This window comes from Cenococcum geophilum (genome assembly GCF_001692895.1).
Source record: "Cenococcum geophilum 1.58 unplaced genomic scaffold K441scaffold_20, whole genome shotgun sequence".
In the NCBI taxonomy this organism is placed as follows: Eukaryota; Fungi; Ascomycota; class Dothideomycetes; order Gloniales; family Gloniaceae; genus Cenococcum; species Cenococcum geophilum.
This window is the reverse complement of record NW_027137578.1, coordinates 1,557,057-1,570,159: the sequence shown is the minus strand read 5'-3', so window position 1 is coordinate 1,570,159 and position 13,103 is coordinate 1,557,057. Positions and strand designations below refer to the sequence as shown.

The 13,103-nt window shown below is 32.4% G+C and overlaps 1 protein-coding gene across 1 annotated transcript; it reads left to right on the top strand.

Annotated features, from left to right (window-relative positions):
- Window positions 1-1,570: 1,570 nt before the first annotated feature.
- On the top strand, window positions 1,571-2,513 carry K441DRAFT_659634 (uncharacterized protein; the record flags this gene model as incomplete). The annotated part of the gene is made up of 3 exons (XM_067648569.1): window positions 1,571-1,626; window positions 1,974-2,052; window positions 2,149-2,513. Coding segments are annotated over 2 exons (162 nt in total), but the record flags the coding sequence as incomplete, so codon positions are not given.
- Between the last annotated feature and the right edge of the window lie 10,590 nt (window positions 2,514-13,103).

Below are 13,103 nucleotides of genomic sequence, written 5' to 3'. Positions count from 1 at the left end.
GGACTTTATCTATTAGAGTTCTAAAGCACTTTATATCTCTCTAGAAAATGCCTTAGATCTTTATTTCCTATATTTTAATTTTTTTTTTACTTTTTAATTAGTGATCCCTTACTATTAAATAGAGTTGGGTTTTTTACTTCACGCTTTTTTCTATAGGGTTTAGTTAGAAGAGGGTAGCTAGCAGCGGTATTCTTATCGGTAATAGTTTGGGTAAGTATAGTAATCTAAGAGCTTAAGTTTTGTATAGTCTTAGTATATATTAGAGCTTACTGTTTATATTATTTTATATATAGTTTAAGTATCTTAAGGGAGTTAATTCTATACTAAGCTTCTTTAAGTTAGAGCTTTATAGTTTAGCCTTTATTATAAACGGTTTAGAGACCGCTCTTAACGCTAGTTAAGAAGGTTATATATATAGAGAGGTACTAGAAGGTTCCCGCTACCTTAAGGTCCTTAGGGTACTCTAGACCACTCCTAATTGCCTAGGTAATATTAGGGTAGGAGGTATTAAAGAGGCAGGCGAGCGCTTTGCGTATATTCGCTAATAGGATATTATCTATATTATAGTCGCCCATTTTAAGAAATCTAGGCAATATAATTAAAATCTGTAAAGATAGCTATAATACTAAGATTGTTTAGGACTATACTAAGATTATTTAGGACTATAGTATAGTGTTGTCGGTTGCGCCGGGTTACGATTATATTAGAAAAACGGAGACTATAGACTAGGGAGATAGAGATCGTAATGGGGCGTAAAAGGAGATACTATAAACTATTATAGTGCTATAATACAGGTAGGCTAAATAACTACGTTATAGTATAAAGAGGAGAAGAGGCGAAAGGGGTATTATATATAGATAGTAGGGCTAGCAGCTAAGGCGCTAGTAGTGGGCTAGCCAATAGTAGGAAATAGTACGAGATAGTATAAAATAGTATGCGACAGGTTAGTGCCGTAACAGTAGGGTTACCCCTAGTTGCTCCTTTATTAACTAAAAAAGAGTATTACTTAAAGCCACTTAACTAAGTTAGAGTTACGCCAACTATACCGTCGTTTTAGCTACCTATCCGTTTATTAATTGCTTAGGGTTCTTTAGCAAGTAGGCTATAAAGTTAAGGTTAAGGCAATTAAGCATCTTATAAAGTACTACTACCACTACTAAATAAACTAAAAGTCCCCTAGCCGATTTAAGTTTACCCTTAAAAATAACTATAACTTTAACTTCTATATTATTATTAACGTTATATATTTTAGCGGCTAGCTAGTACTCTAAGTTGTTAACTTCTTAACCTTCTTCTAAGCCGCATGTTTCTTAAAGAATATTGTCACGGCACTGACCTGACACGTTGTTATGATTCAGTGTTGTCATGACACGAGCACGGACCTGACCCCTAAGCGACGTGTATATATACCACCTCACCTCCTACATAGATCCTCACACGACATCGTTTGTCAATCATATACAGTCACCTCGTACATCGTACCTTGACAGTCCGCACGTACTGTGACAGTATGTCGTGTCATCTTATACGCCCCCGGTAGGGCTTTGTTTCCACCGTTCCAAAGCTACGTTCTAAAGCTACGACCCTACCCTGGGCGGGATTCTTACCCTCGTTCCACGTCAACGCCAACCCAGTAAAGTCTCTATATCTATTTGAGAACCAATCTCTCCGTCTCCCCTTTGAGTTTCTAAGCTGGCAGCAGGGAGACACCCTGCGGGCTATAGTTTCTCTTCTCAGTCTCTAAGTTTCCTAGGCCGGCAGCAGGGAGACACCCTGCGGGCTATGGTTTCTCTATCTCAGTCTCCGAGTCTCCGTATCTAGCCATGCTTCTACTTTACGTCCCGAGTTTCTAAAGCCGGCTGTAGGGAGACACCCTGCGGGCTATATTCCTCGTGTCTTGATTACAGTATAAGACTATAGGTTACGATCTCGTCTCCGTCTCCGTCTTCGAATCCGCACAGATACTATAAGTTTACCGCGACAAGAATCTACGTTTTAACCTCGATCTCCGCACCCCGAGCCTTTCGAGCCTATACTTTAACCTTGATCTCCGTAACCTCCAAGCCTTTTAAGTCTACGCCTTAATCTCGATCTCCGCACCCCGAGCCTTTCGAGTCTACGCAATAACCTCGATCTTCGCACCCCGAGTCTTTCGAGTCTACGCCTTAACCTCGATCTCCGCAACCTTGAGCCTTTCGAGTGTCAATATCCGCCATACACCCCGTGGATAAAATTTTTCTCGTCTCCTTCGTTTTACCCCTTTGCCTTCGGCTTATTTAGTGCTCGAGACGAGCACTAGCGGAGAGCGATGTAGTAGGGATATAGGTAGGAGGGTCTGAGGACTGTAAGGACGAGGACCTTTAGAGGACTGGAAGGACGAGAACCTTTAAGGACTGGAAGGATGAGGATATGTAGTCTATTTTTTTTACTTCCGTGTTTTTACTGCCGTTACTTGGCTCACAGGAGCTCGCCTTATTGGGAGGGATGTACTGTCACAGCACTAACCTGACACGTTGTTATAATTCAGTGTTGTCATGACACGAGCACGGACCTGACCCCTAAGCGACGTGTATATATACCACCTCACCTCCTATATAGATCCTCACATGATATCGTTTGTCAATCATATACAGTCACCTCATATATCGTACCTTGACAGTCCGCACGTACTGTGATAAATATATTAGCTAGGAATGTATAGGATACCCTTTAATTATACTAGATTACTATCTACCTAAAACCCCCTAATTAAATCGTCTATAATATAGGAAAGAACTTCTTATCTATAGAGTTTTAATAATAGATAAAGGTAATAGAAATTAAGGTTAAGGAAGTCCCTATTAAGGTATATAATAGTATTAAAAAAGTAAAGTAATATTATACGCTATTACGCCGCGTATATAAGATTATCTCTTTAGTGTAACAGAACCTTATAGCAAGAACTACGATGGGTTCGTCAATAGGCTAGGTGTATAGGAAATGCAAGTACAAAAGTCAACAACGTAATAATAACTAGTAGAGTGGTTGCCTAATAAATTAACTCTAATTATATTCTAAAAATTACTACAAGGAAGGAACTATCTAGGTAGGGACTAAGGGTCCTTAAATACACGACCGTACTTCTATAAAATCCTTCTTATACGTAATATATATCTTATACATAAGGTATATAAGTTTCTCTCGTTTCTCTTGTTTAATACGTAGCATATTATATAACTTTAGTTACCATTCCTCATTATATAGTTCTATCGGCTCCATTCTAGACTATACCTAAATTAACTAACTAGCTTCTTTCGTCTCTTCTCCAAGTAGTTATAATATTATACTTAAAGCGTCTATAACACCATCTCCCTCCTCTTTATCTTCGTCCTTAAAGATTTAAAACATCTCTAAGTTATTCACTAGAGGTATAATATCCATTTAATTAATTTAGTTAATATTATTGCTTATTATACCTAAAGCAATTTCTTCTTTATACGCCCAACGTCGTGCTCGCACTATTACTACAATATTATCTCTTAGTAAGATTATACCGTCTCCGTATTCTTATTGTTTAAAAGAGGGGTTAGTTTATATTACGTTAGCGAACCCATCTTCGCAATAACCGTCCTCTTACTTAGAGTATACTAAAGCAAATATTCGTTTATCCTATAACATTCGCTCTACTTCTAATACTAAATATACGCGACCTATTACTCTTAATAGTTATCTAGTTCCCTAATTAATTTATCTTAGGGTCTTATATTTAATCTACTGCTATATAGCTAGATAGTAAACTGTTATAAGCCCTTACTAAGTTAGAACGTTCCCGTGATACGGAACAGAAGGCTTTAGATACTTAAATTACGGCGTCTGCTCGTCTACTTTATCTTAAAAAGGTTTATAAAAAGGTTTATTCTAAGGAGTAGAAACTTATAGAATAAGATCTATAGGAACTAGGTAATAAAAGAACAGATTCTCCTCTAATAGAGAAGGAAATAGATCTAAGTAATTCAGCAACTGCTCTTCTTGGGTCCCCCTTAGGTAACTCATTCTTTAGCAATTCTTTCTTATTAATACTGCCTGACCTAATCTCTTCTAATACTCCTATACCTTTCCTATAACGTTCTTTAAATTCTCTAGTAGCTCCCAGGTAGTCTTAGTATAGCCTATCCACTTAACCTTATACTATATTTCATCATTAATATCCTTATAATTAACAATCTTTAATACTTACTATTTATCTTCTTTTTGTCCTCTATATATGTCTACTTTATAAACTAGTGGCTTAATATCTCTATATACTGGCTCTAGCATTATAATATACTATATAGGGTAGATCTTTATTTTGGCTAGTAGGTTTAACTTAAATATAACCAGTAAAATCCTTTATATAATTTCAAAAGGTCCTAGTCTAACGTAGTCTAACTTCTTACTTAGTCGTTAACTCTTGAAATTTTTATATAGTAGCTACACTTTATCTCCCTCCTTAAGATCTGGTCCCTTAGATCTCTTAGCATTATAGTACCTTTTTATTCTCTCTTATACTTTCTTTACTAATTCTATAAGGTCTATATAAAAATTCATTAATGTCTTCATTCTCTCTTTAGCTATACTACTTATTTTTTTCACTTACTATAGTAACAGCGATATTCTTAGCTTATATCCATAATTTGCCTTAAATAGTAATATGCCTATCCCTTCTTAGGGTGTTGCATTATATGCGAACTATATAACTAGTAATAGCGATACCTAATTATTCTATATATAATTAATATAATACCTTAGGTACTGCTCTAGCGTCTAATTTAACCTTTCCGTCTAACCGTCTGTTTGCGGATAATATACGGTGGAAGTTACTACTTAAACTCCTTATTCCGCTAAGAACACTTCCTAAAATACTGCTATAAATCTTAGATCTCTATCTAATATAATCTTGCTTAGTGCTCTATATCTTATAAATACTTCCTTAATATAGATTTTAGCGATATCTTCCCCTAAGATTTCTTCTATATATACTATAAAGTATCCCTACTTTATAAGCTTATCTATTATTACTAAAATCGCGTTATAATCTTATCCAGTAATAGGGTCTTTTAATTTTAGCAACTTAATAATAAAGTCCCATAATATAACCTCCCATAGTCTCTCTAGTATTTCAATAGGTTATAGCCCCCTATATAGCTTATACCTCGTCGGTTTATTTCTTTAGCAATTTAGACATTCCTTTATAACCTTTCTAGCTATTCTTTAGATTCCGTTAATAATATACTCCTCCTAGAGTCTCAACACTAAGCCCGTAGCTCTATTATGTCCTTAGGTTAGTCCCTTATAGAAGTCCTCTATAAACTACTCTACTATACTTCTTAGAATATACTTTACTTCTTAATTCTTGTATATATCCGTCTATAAATCTTTTAGCTATGCTTCTAGAATTCTTTATACCTAAAAGCTTTCTAGTATCTTATAGACTTTCTCTAGTTTATCGTCTTCCCAAGTTACTATAATTTTTGGATAATTATACCTAATTAATCCGTCTATATCTTTTCGTAATAAAGCCCCTAATGGCTTTTCCTTATTCTATAGTTTAGTTTTACGGCTTAAAGCATCTGCCCGCGTATTATCTGTACCTTTAGTATACTAAATCTTAAAATAGTATTTTATAAGTATCTCTACCCATCTAACCTATCTTTAGTTAAGTTCCTTTATTATTAAAAATCCTATTAGGTTCTTATAATCCGTCTTAACTATAAATAGTTTCTCTATACCTTATAAAAATGCTCTCTATTCCTTTAATACTACAACTATACCTAATAACTCCTTATTATAGATGTTATAGTTTAACTCTAGTAGTGTTATTTTCCAACTGTAGTATACTACTAGGTGCCATCTATCTTAATGCCTTTATATAAAGCACGCCCCTAGTATATAGTCTAATATATCTATTTCTATAACCGTCTCTAGTCTTAGTTAATAGATCTTAAAAACTGGCTCCTAGGTAAATAACTCTTTAACTTTCTTAAAGAGTCTTCTTTGCTCCTCCCCCTATGCCTATAGTTCTTCTTTCTTTATTAACCGCGTAAATAGCTTAATATCCTTTAACTACTGCGCTATAAATCTTCTGCAGTAATTATAAAACCCTAAGAACAATCTTAACTGTATAACGTTCTCTAGTTCCTACCAATTTACTATAGCCTTAATCTTCTTTAGATCTATACTAAGTTGGCCTAGTTTAATAATAAATCTAATAAAATCGGTCTTCCTAGTAAAGAACTTGTATTTCTTAATTGCTACTAGCATCTGTTCTTCTTATAGTCTCTTTAAGACCTATTTAACGTGTTCTCTATATTCTTCCTTAGTCATTAAGTAGATAATAATATCGTTAAGATATGCTATAACAAATTCATCTAAGTATTCTCCTAATATATTATTAATACGCTTCTAGAATATTACTAGTGCGTTTATAAGCCTAAATTATATAACTAATAGTTTATACAGTCCTTCCTTTAACCTAAAGGCTGCCTTTTATTTGTTGCCTTCCTTAATCCTAATCTAATGGTATGCCTATCTTAGATCTATCTTTATAAAGATTTACGCATTACCTATCCTATCTTAGATTTTGCTAATTAAGGGTAAAGGATACCTATCCTTCCTAGTAATGCTGTTTAACTATCTATAGTTAATATATAGCCTTAGTTTACTATTCTTCTTTAGTATAAATAGTACTAGATAACCTGCTAATAATTACGATGGTCTAATGTATTCCTTTTATAGATTTTCCTAGACAAACTCTTTTAATGCTCTACCTTCTTCTTTAGTAAGCTTATAGATTGGAAAGAACTTTAGACTTATTCCTAGTTCTAATTCTATTTTATAGTCCTATGCTATATATTCTAATAGCTTTTTACTTTCCGGTAACTATAGTTTCTTACCGTATTTATAGTATCTCTTTAGTATATAGCTTAGTCCTTTTTCTATTTCTTTATAGGTTACTCTTATTTAGTACCATACCAACTTAGCTTGTTATTGCATTTTGCGGCGTTAAGTATCTCTAATATTAACCTAACCTATAATCCAATTAATCCTTAGATTATATTCCTATAACTAAGGTATATTTAATACTGCCTTGTCCTGTCCCAATGGTAGGATATTAAAAGACATCTTAATTTGTCTTCCTTTAATAGTTATCTAAATAGGTCCTATTTTAAGATTAATAATCCCTCCTCTATAAGTTATTAGATCTTCTAAAATCGTAACTAATAAGTAAGGTTGCTCCTTTTACCTATAAGGTAGTCCTATTCTCTTAACTATTACTAGTAAGATATAATTTCGCGTTACTTTACTATCTATTAGCGCTTTAAACTGCTAATCTTACTAATTAATTTATAAATTTAGGTATTATTCTTAAATTCCTTTAAGGGTCTAAGGCTCTACTACTGGCTCTCTCTAGTCCTATAGGCCTCTACTTTTCCTAACTATTGGCTGCTTAATCCTAGTACACTTAGCTTACTCTTTGGCCAATACCTAGTTCGCTTTTTATCTTTAATATGCCATAGATATATATTTTCTAGGCATTTCTACCACTATTGTCCGTCTAAGTATTCTTCTATAAGGAATCTTTCTAGTTAAAGTACTAAACTTCCTTCCTCTTAGACCTCTATTGGATGCCATCTATATATATATTTAGCATTTCTATACTATTACTTATCCGTTATCTAGTATATCCTTATAGGGTATTTCCGATTCTTTTCTTTTGGATTCTTATATATTTCGCATATATCGTCTACGCACGCAATTTATAATATTATATAGTATACTAAGTGCTTTAGGTTAACTCTTGGCTTATCTTCGTTCTTAAGTTTAAACCTTTATTATGCTAATCTAAACGTTACGACTTTATTCGCAGGTACTAAAATACGCCTCTCGCTTTTCTAGTCCTTTAAACGTTCCTTTAGATCCTTTAACGTTATAATTAAGGCTCCTTTAATATGCGTTATAGCCTTCTCTATAATTAGGTAGTTCTAAATAACTTTTTTATCTAACTATATATAGAAATCTTCCCACTTATTACTATGTCGTTGTCTATACCACTTTTAGTATAGCTGCTAAAGTATATACGGTCTGTCTGTAAGAAAATATTTCTTTATTATTACGTTATAACAGCCTTTAGTATATCGTTCCTTAAACCTAATAGGAATCCCTAAATCCTCTTCTTATTCTAGTTTAGTAAGCTACTTAGCTCTTAGTGTGCCTACTCTTAGCCTATTAGTAATTCTTTGTATTAGTGCTCTATCCTTTATACGTCCCAATATACTAGATTTTTTATCTAGTTTCTATTCTTGCTATACAATAATTCTTTGCCTAAACTCTTCTATAGTTTCTTTTAGTTTGCGCCTTACGCTCTAATCCTTAAAATTATCTTACTTCTTAATCTTAGTATTAACTCTTTAATCTTTAGGCTGAACGCTATACTCCCCTAGTAAGTCTTCTAAGTCTATATATCTATCTTCTAGTCTAATTACTATTTATACTATAGATTCTCTAATCTATAGAGAAGCTCCTGGCCTCTTTTCTATAGGTGTCCTAATTTATACCCTAAATTCTTAACCCCTTGGATTCTTTAATCCCAAGCTTGCTTCTAACTTAAGCTTAGCCCCTACCTTAGTTCAACTAGGCTTAACTAGTGTCCTTATCTCGTCTTAAAAGTCCTAGATCTTACTTATCTCGTCTTAAGAATCTTATACTATTAGGAATTCTTATCCCAAGCTCATTTATATGTCTTTAAACTAAGCTATTGCTCTACTCCATTAGTTTCTATCCGTTATAGGTCCTTAAGCTTACCTTATCTNATCTTAAGAATCTTAGTCNTCTCTTATCTNNTCTTAANAATCTTAAGCCTTTAGCNTNTTGCCTTTATTAAGTGCCNAAGTAGTTTANTATNCTANTTCTCTTNCNTCTTATAAAGCGATAGACATCGTATCTAGTAGGGTTTTAATCCTTACTAATATTCCTTATTCTATAATAGAATTATCCTCTACCTCTAGTATAACATTTCTAAGGTCTACTCGCTCCTAGTAAGCGGCCCTTATTGCCTTATTATTACAGAATATTTTACCTAAGTTAAATTTATTATCCTTAATATCCGATCTGCGAACTAGTTCGTTAGTTTCTCTATATCCTATAGGTGCTGGCTCTTATGGCTAATAGCTTGCGCCGTACTTAGCGTCCTTATAAATTTGGTATGCGTTATTATAACAAAACGTAAAACTTCTAATTAAACACTCTTTTATTCCTCGTAGTATATTATCGTCCCTTTATACGTATATATCATCTACTAGTCTTATACCCTTTACTATATAGTAACTCTGCCTACTTCTATAGTCTCTAATATAATAACCCTATTTTCCGCAATTTATATAAGCTCCTTTTTTAAACCATTTCTCTTATTATAGAGTCCGCCTAAATGTCTTCTACTATTAAGATCCCTAATTCGGCTTCTGCTCCTTAGACCTTTAATTACTTAATTCTTATTCTCTAGGTTTCTATAGTTTGCTTTATCTCTTATAGGCTTCTTTAGTACTACTTAGGTCTATTAGCTCTACGCCATACTATAGTTTCTAACTTGGCTTTTATTATTGCGTACTCTACGCCTTATATAACTATAGAACTCTATCCTAGCCTCTCTTAGCCTATTCCCTTTAGTAGATTTAATTATTAATCTTAATCGCCTAATCTATTAGTTCCCTTAGGGTGTCCATATCTTCCATTAGGATAATTATATCCTAGACTTTAGCCTTAAGTCCCTGTTTATACTATGCTATAAGCGCCCTATTATTCCACTTTACTTATATTGCTAGTATCTAGAACTATATTATATACTTAATTGCTAAAGTTTATTATATAAGGTTCTGGAGTTTTTTTTCTGCTATAGTTGTTTCTTCCAGGTCTCTAAATATCTGCGTAAGTTGTTCTATAAATCCTTCCTAACTTAAAAACATAAATTGCACGTCTTAGTTAGTAGTCGTTATTCCATTTGCCTATATCTCCGTAAGGTAAGATTTAAACCACTTAAGTGCTTTTCCTAATAAGAATAGTCCTGCGTAGGCTATCCAATCCACGGGTATAGGTAACTTTGCTCCCTCCTATAAGACCTTAAAGTATATCTGCGTAAGGAATCCTTTAAGCTTTAACCTCTCTCCTATAAATCTCTTAATTAATAGTAGCTTAATCTTTGCTACTCCTATTCCATTAAGTCTTTCTTCTAACACTATATTATTAGCTATTAGCTAGTTAACTATTTCCTATAGCTATCTAACCGTTATAGGTTGCTATAAATCAGTATCCGCCATACTGGTGTTACCTCCTATTCTTAAAGTAGTTGCTGCCGTCGATAGTGTCGTGGTGGCTGCTTTTAGTGGCATATTATTTAACTTCTTATATTAATACCGTAACTAGGTAGTAATTATATAACGGAACCTTATAGTAAGAACTACAATAGGTTCATTAATAGGCTAGGTGTATAGGAAATGCAAGTATAGAAGTCAACAACATAATAACAACTAGTAGAGTGGTTGCCTAATAGATTAACTCCAATTGTATTCTAAGAATTACTATAAGGAAGGAACTATCTAGGTAGGGACTAAGGGTCCTTAAATACACGACCGTACTCCTATAAAATCCTTCTTATACGTAATATACGTCTTATATATAAGGTACGTAAGTTCCTCTCATTCCTCTTATTTAATACGTAGCATATTATATAACCTTAGTTACCATTCCTCGTTATATGGTTCTATCGGCTCCATTCTGGACCGTGCCTAAATTAACTAACTAGCTTCTTCCGTCTCTTCTCCAAGTAGTTGTAACATCGTACTTAAAGCGTCCGTAACATTTAGAACTAAAGGATACTAGCGAAGAACTTACCTTATAAATGGCTGTTAAAGCTATTAACAATTTTACTAGCCTAGATAGACTTATACCCATATTACTAGTCTTTAGCGCCTACTTTTAAATAACTAATAATTTTTTACTATCTCCCTCTATTATATAATAAGCTAAGGCTATTTACAAGATAATAAAGGAGGTATAACGTCTTTACGCTATACGCTAGGTTAATAATGTACTAGAAATAAGAAATAGCCTAAATACCTTAACTACGCTTAATCTGCCACTTTAGTCTAAGGTACGCGTATAGCGTAAAAAGGGAGAGTAGTTAGGCCTATATTAACTTATTATAATTAATAGTTAAATTTATACTATTTAGATGCCTTATTAACCTACTTAATTCTATTTAACTGTTATTAAGCCTTACTATAAAGATAATAGTTTTAAGTCTTTATAGGATACCCTAAAAGATACCTTAAAGAAGAACTACGATTAATATACTTTAGAAGGCCACTATAATTCTAATATAATTATAGTAGATATGCCGCAACTATAACGCGGTAGAGGTCGCNTAAAGGGATTATAAAATCGCTAACACCTTATTAATTTTAAAGAGTAATTTATTGCTGCCATTAAGAATAAAGTTAAGTTATTAATAGCCTTTATAACAGCTAAGGAGAAGGCTAACTTTAAGCTTGTAAAACAGCTCTAAAAGGAAGGTTATATTATAACCCCTAAAGCTCCTTTCTAAGTATCTAATAAGTAGGAGATTAATAGTCTTATTATAAGAGGAGTCTTTAAATTTAAAAAGTATAACCCTATTAAGTTTAATAAAGTTCGTATTTTTAAGTTAAAAATAGTTAATAAGACTAAAGGTAAAGCTACTAACGCCCTATTTAAGAAATTAAGGCTTATTATCTAAGGTTACAATAATAATAGTAAGGAAGTAATTCTTATATAATCTCTTACGATTTAATAAGCTAGTTAGTAAATTATTATTATGCTAGCTCCCTCCTTAATAAAGAATAGAATAGCGGTTTATTTATATAATATTACCTAAGCCTATACCTAATTAGAGACGCACCTTTAGCACTTAATATTAGTATGCCTTCTAGAGTAAATTCGCTATTAATATCCCGAAGATATAATTATAGTTATACTTAAGCTATTATATAAAATCGCAGAGGTAGAAACTTACCAGCAGGCCACCTACGGCAAGCATTATAAAGAAAAACTTTTAATAACTACTTCTATATTTAATCTATACTTCCTTATTATAACTATAGAAACCCTATTTAAAATTATCGGTCTATAAACTAATAATATAATTATCTTAGAAAACAACTAATTCTTAGCTCTTAAAAAAGGTAAGTTAGTAAAAGTAAATCTTATAGCAAAGCTAAAGGAAAAGCTTAATTTTATAATACTATTACTTTTTAATAAATGCATCCTCTCCCTAAATAAGGATTCTATTACTTTACGCCAGAAGGGCTAAAACAAGAAGATTAATGTTATTAACGTTAATTCTCTAAAGTAAAGATATATAGAGCAACGCGCTTATAAAGCTTATATTACTTCTATCTATTAACCTAAAGCTTTATTTAATCTCTCTATTACCACCTAATACTAAAAACTAACTAAGGATAATATTCTTACCCTAAATAAACCATCTTAATTAGGGACTACTCTATATACCTATTAATCTTCCCACTACTAAACTCTTTATATTTATTAATAAATTATTTATAAATAATAAAGATTTTAGCTCCTAGTTAGGATATATAATTATTATTATAAATAAATCTATTAAAGAGAATAACTTTATAATCTATAGCAATCTTATCTAATAGAGCTTAACTAAAAGTAAGCGTATTACTTAAAGCGTTCTAGCGTTAAAGATATATAGAATAGTTAGTGGAGTTAACATAGTAGTAATTATAATTAGAACTACCTTAAAAATAATTATAGATTAACTTAAACTTCCTATTATCCCTATAATCGTATATACTAACTTATACTCCCTCTATAAGTATTTAATTAAGCTTAGTACTATAAAGAAGAAGCGCCTTATAATCGATATTATAGCACTTTAATAATTCTATAAACGGCGAGAACTCTTTAAAATTTAATAAATTAATAGCTAAAATAACCTAGTAGATATAATAATAAAGGCAAACCTAAATAAGGCTTTAGAAATATTTATTAATATAAACACTCTATATATACAAGTTAAAGGTTAA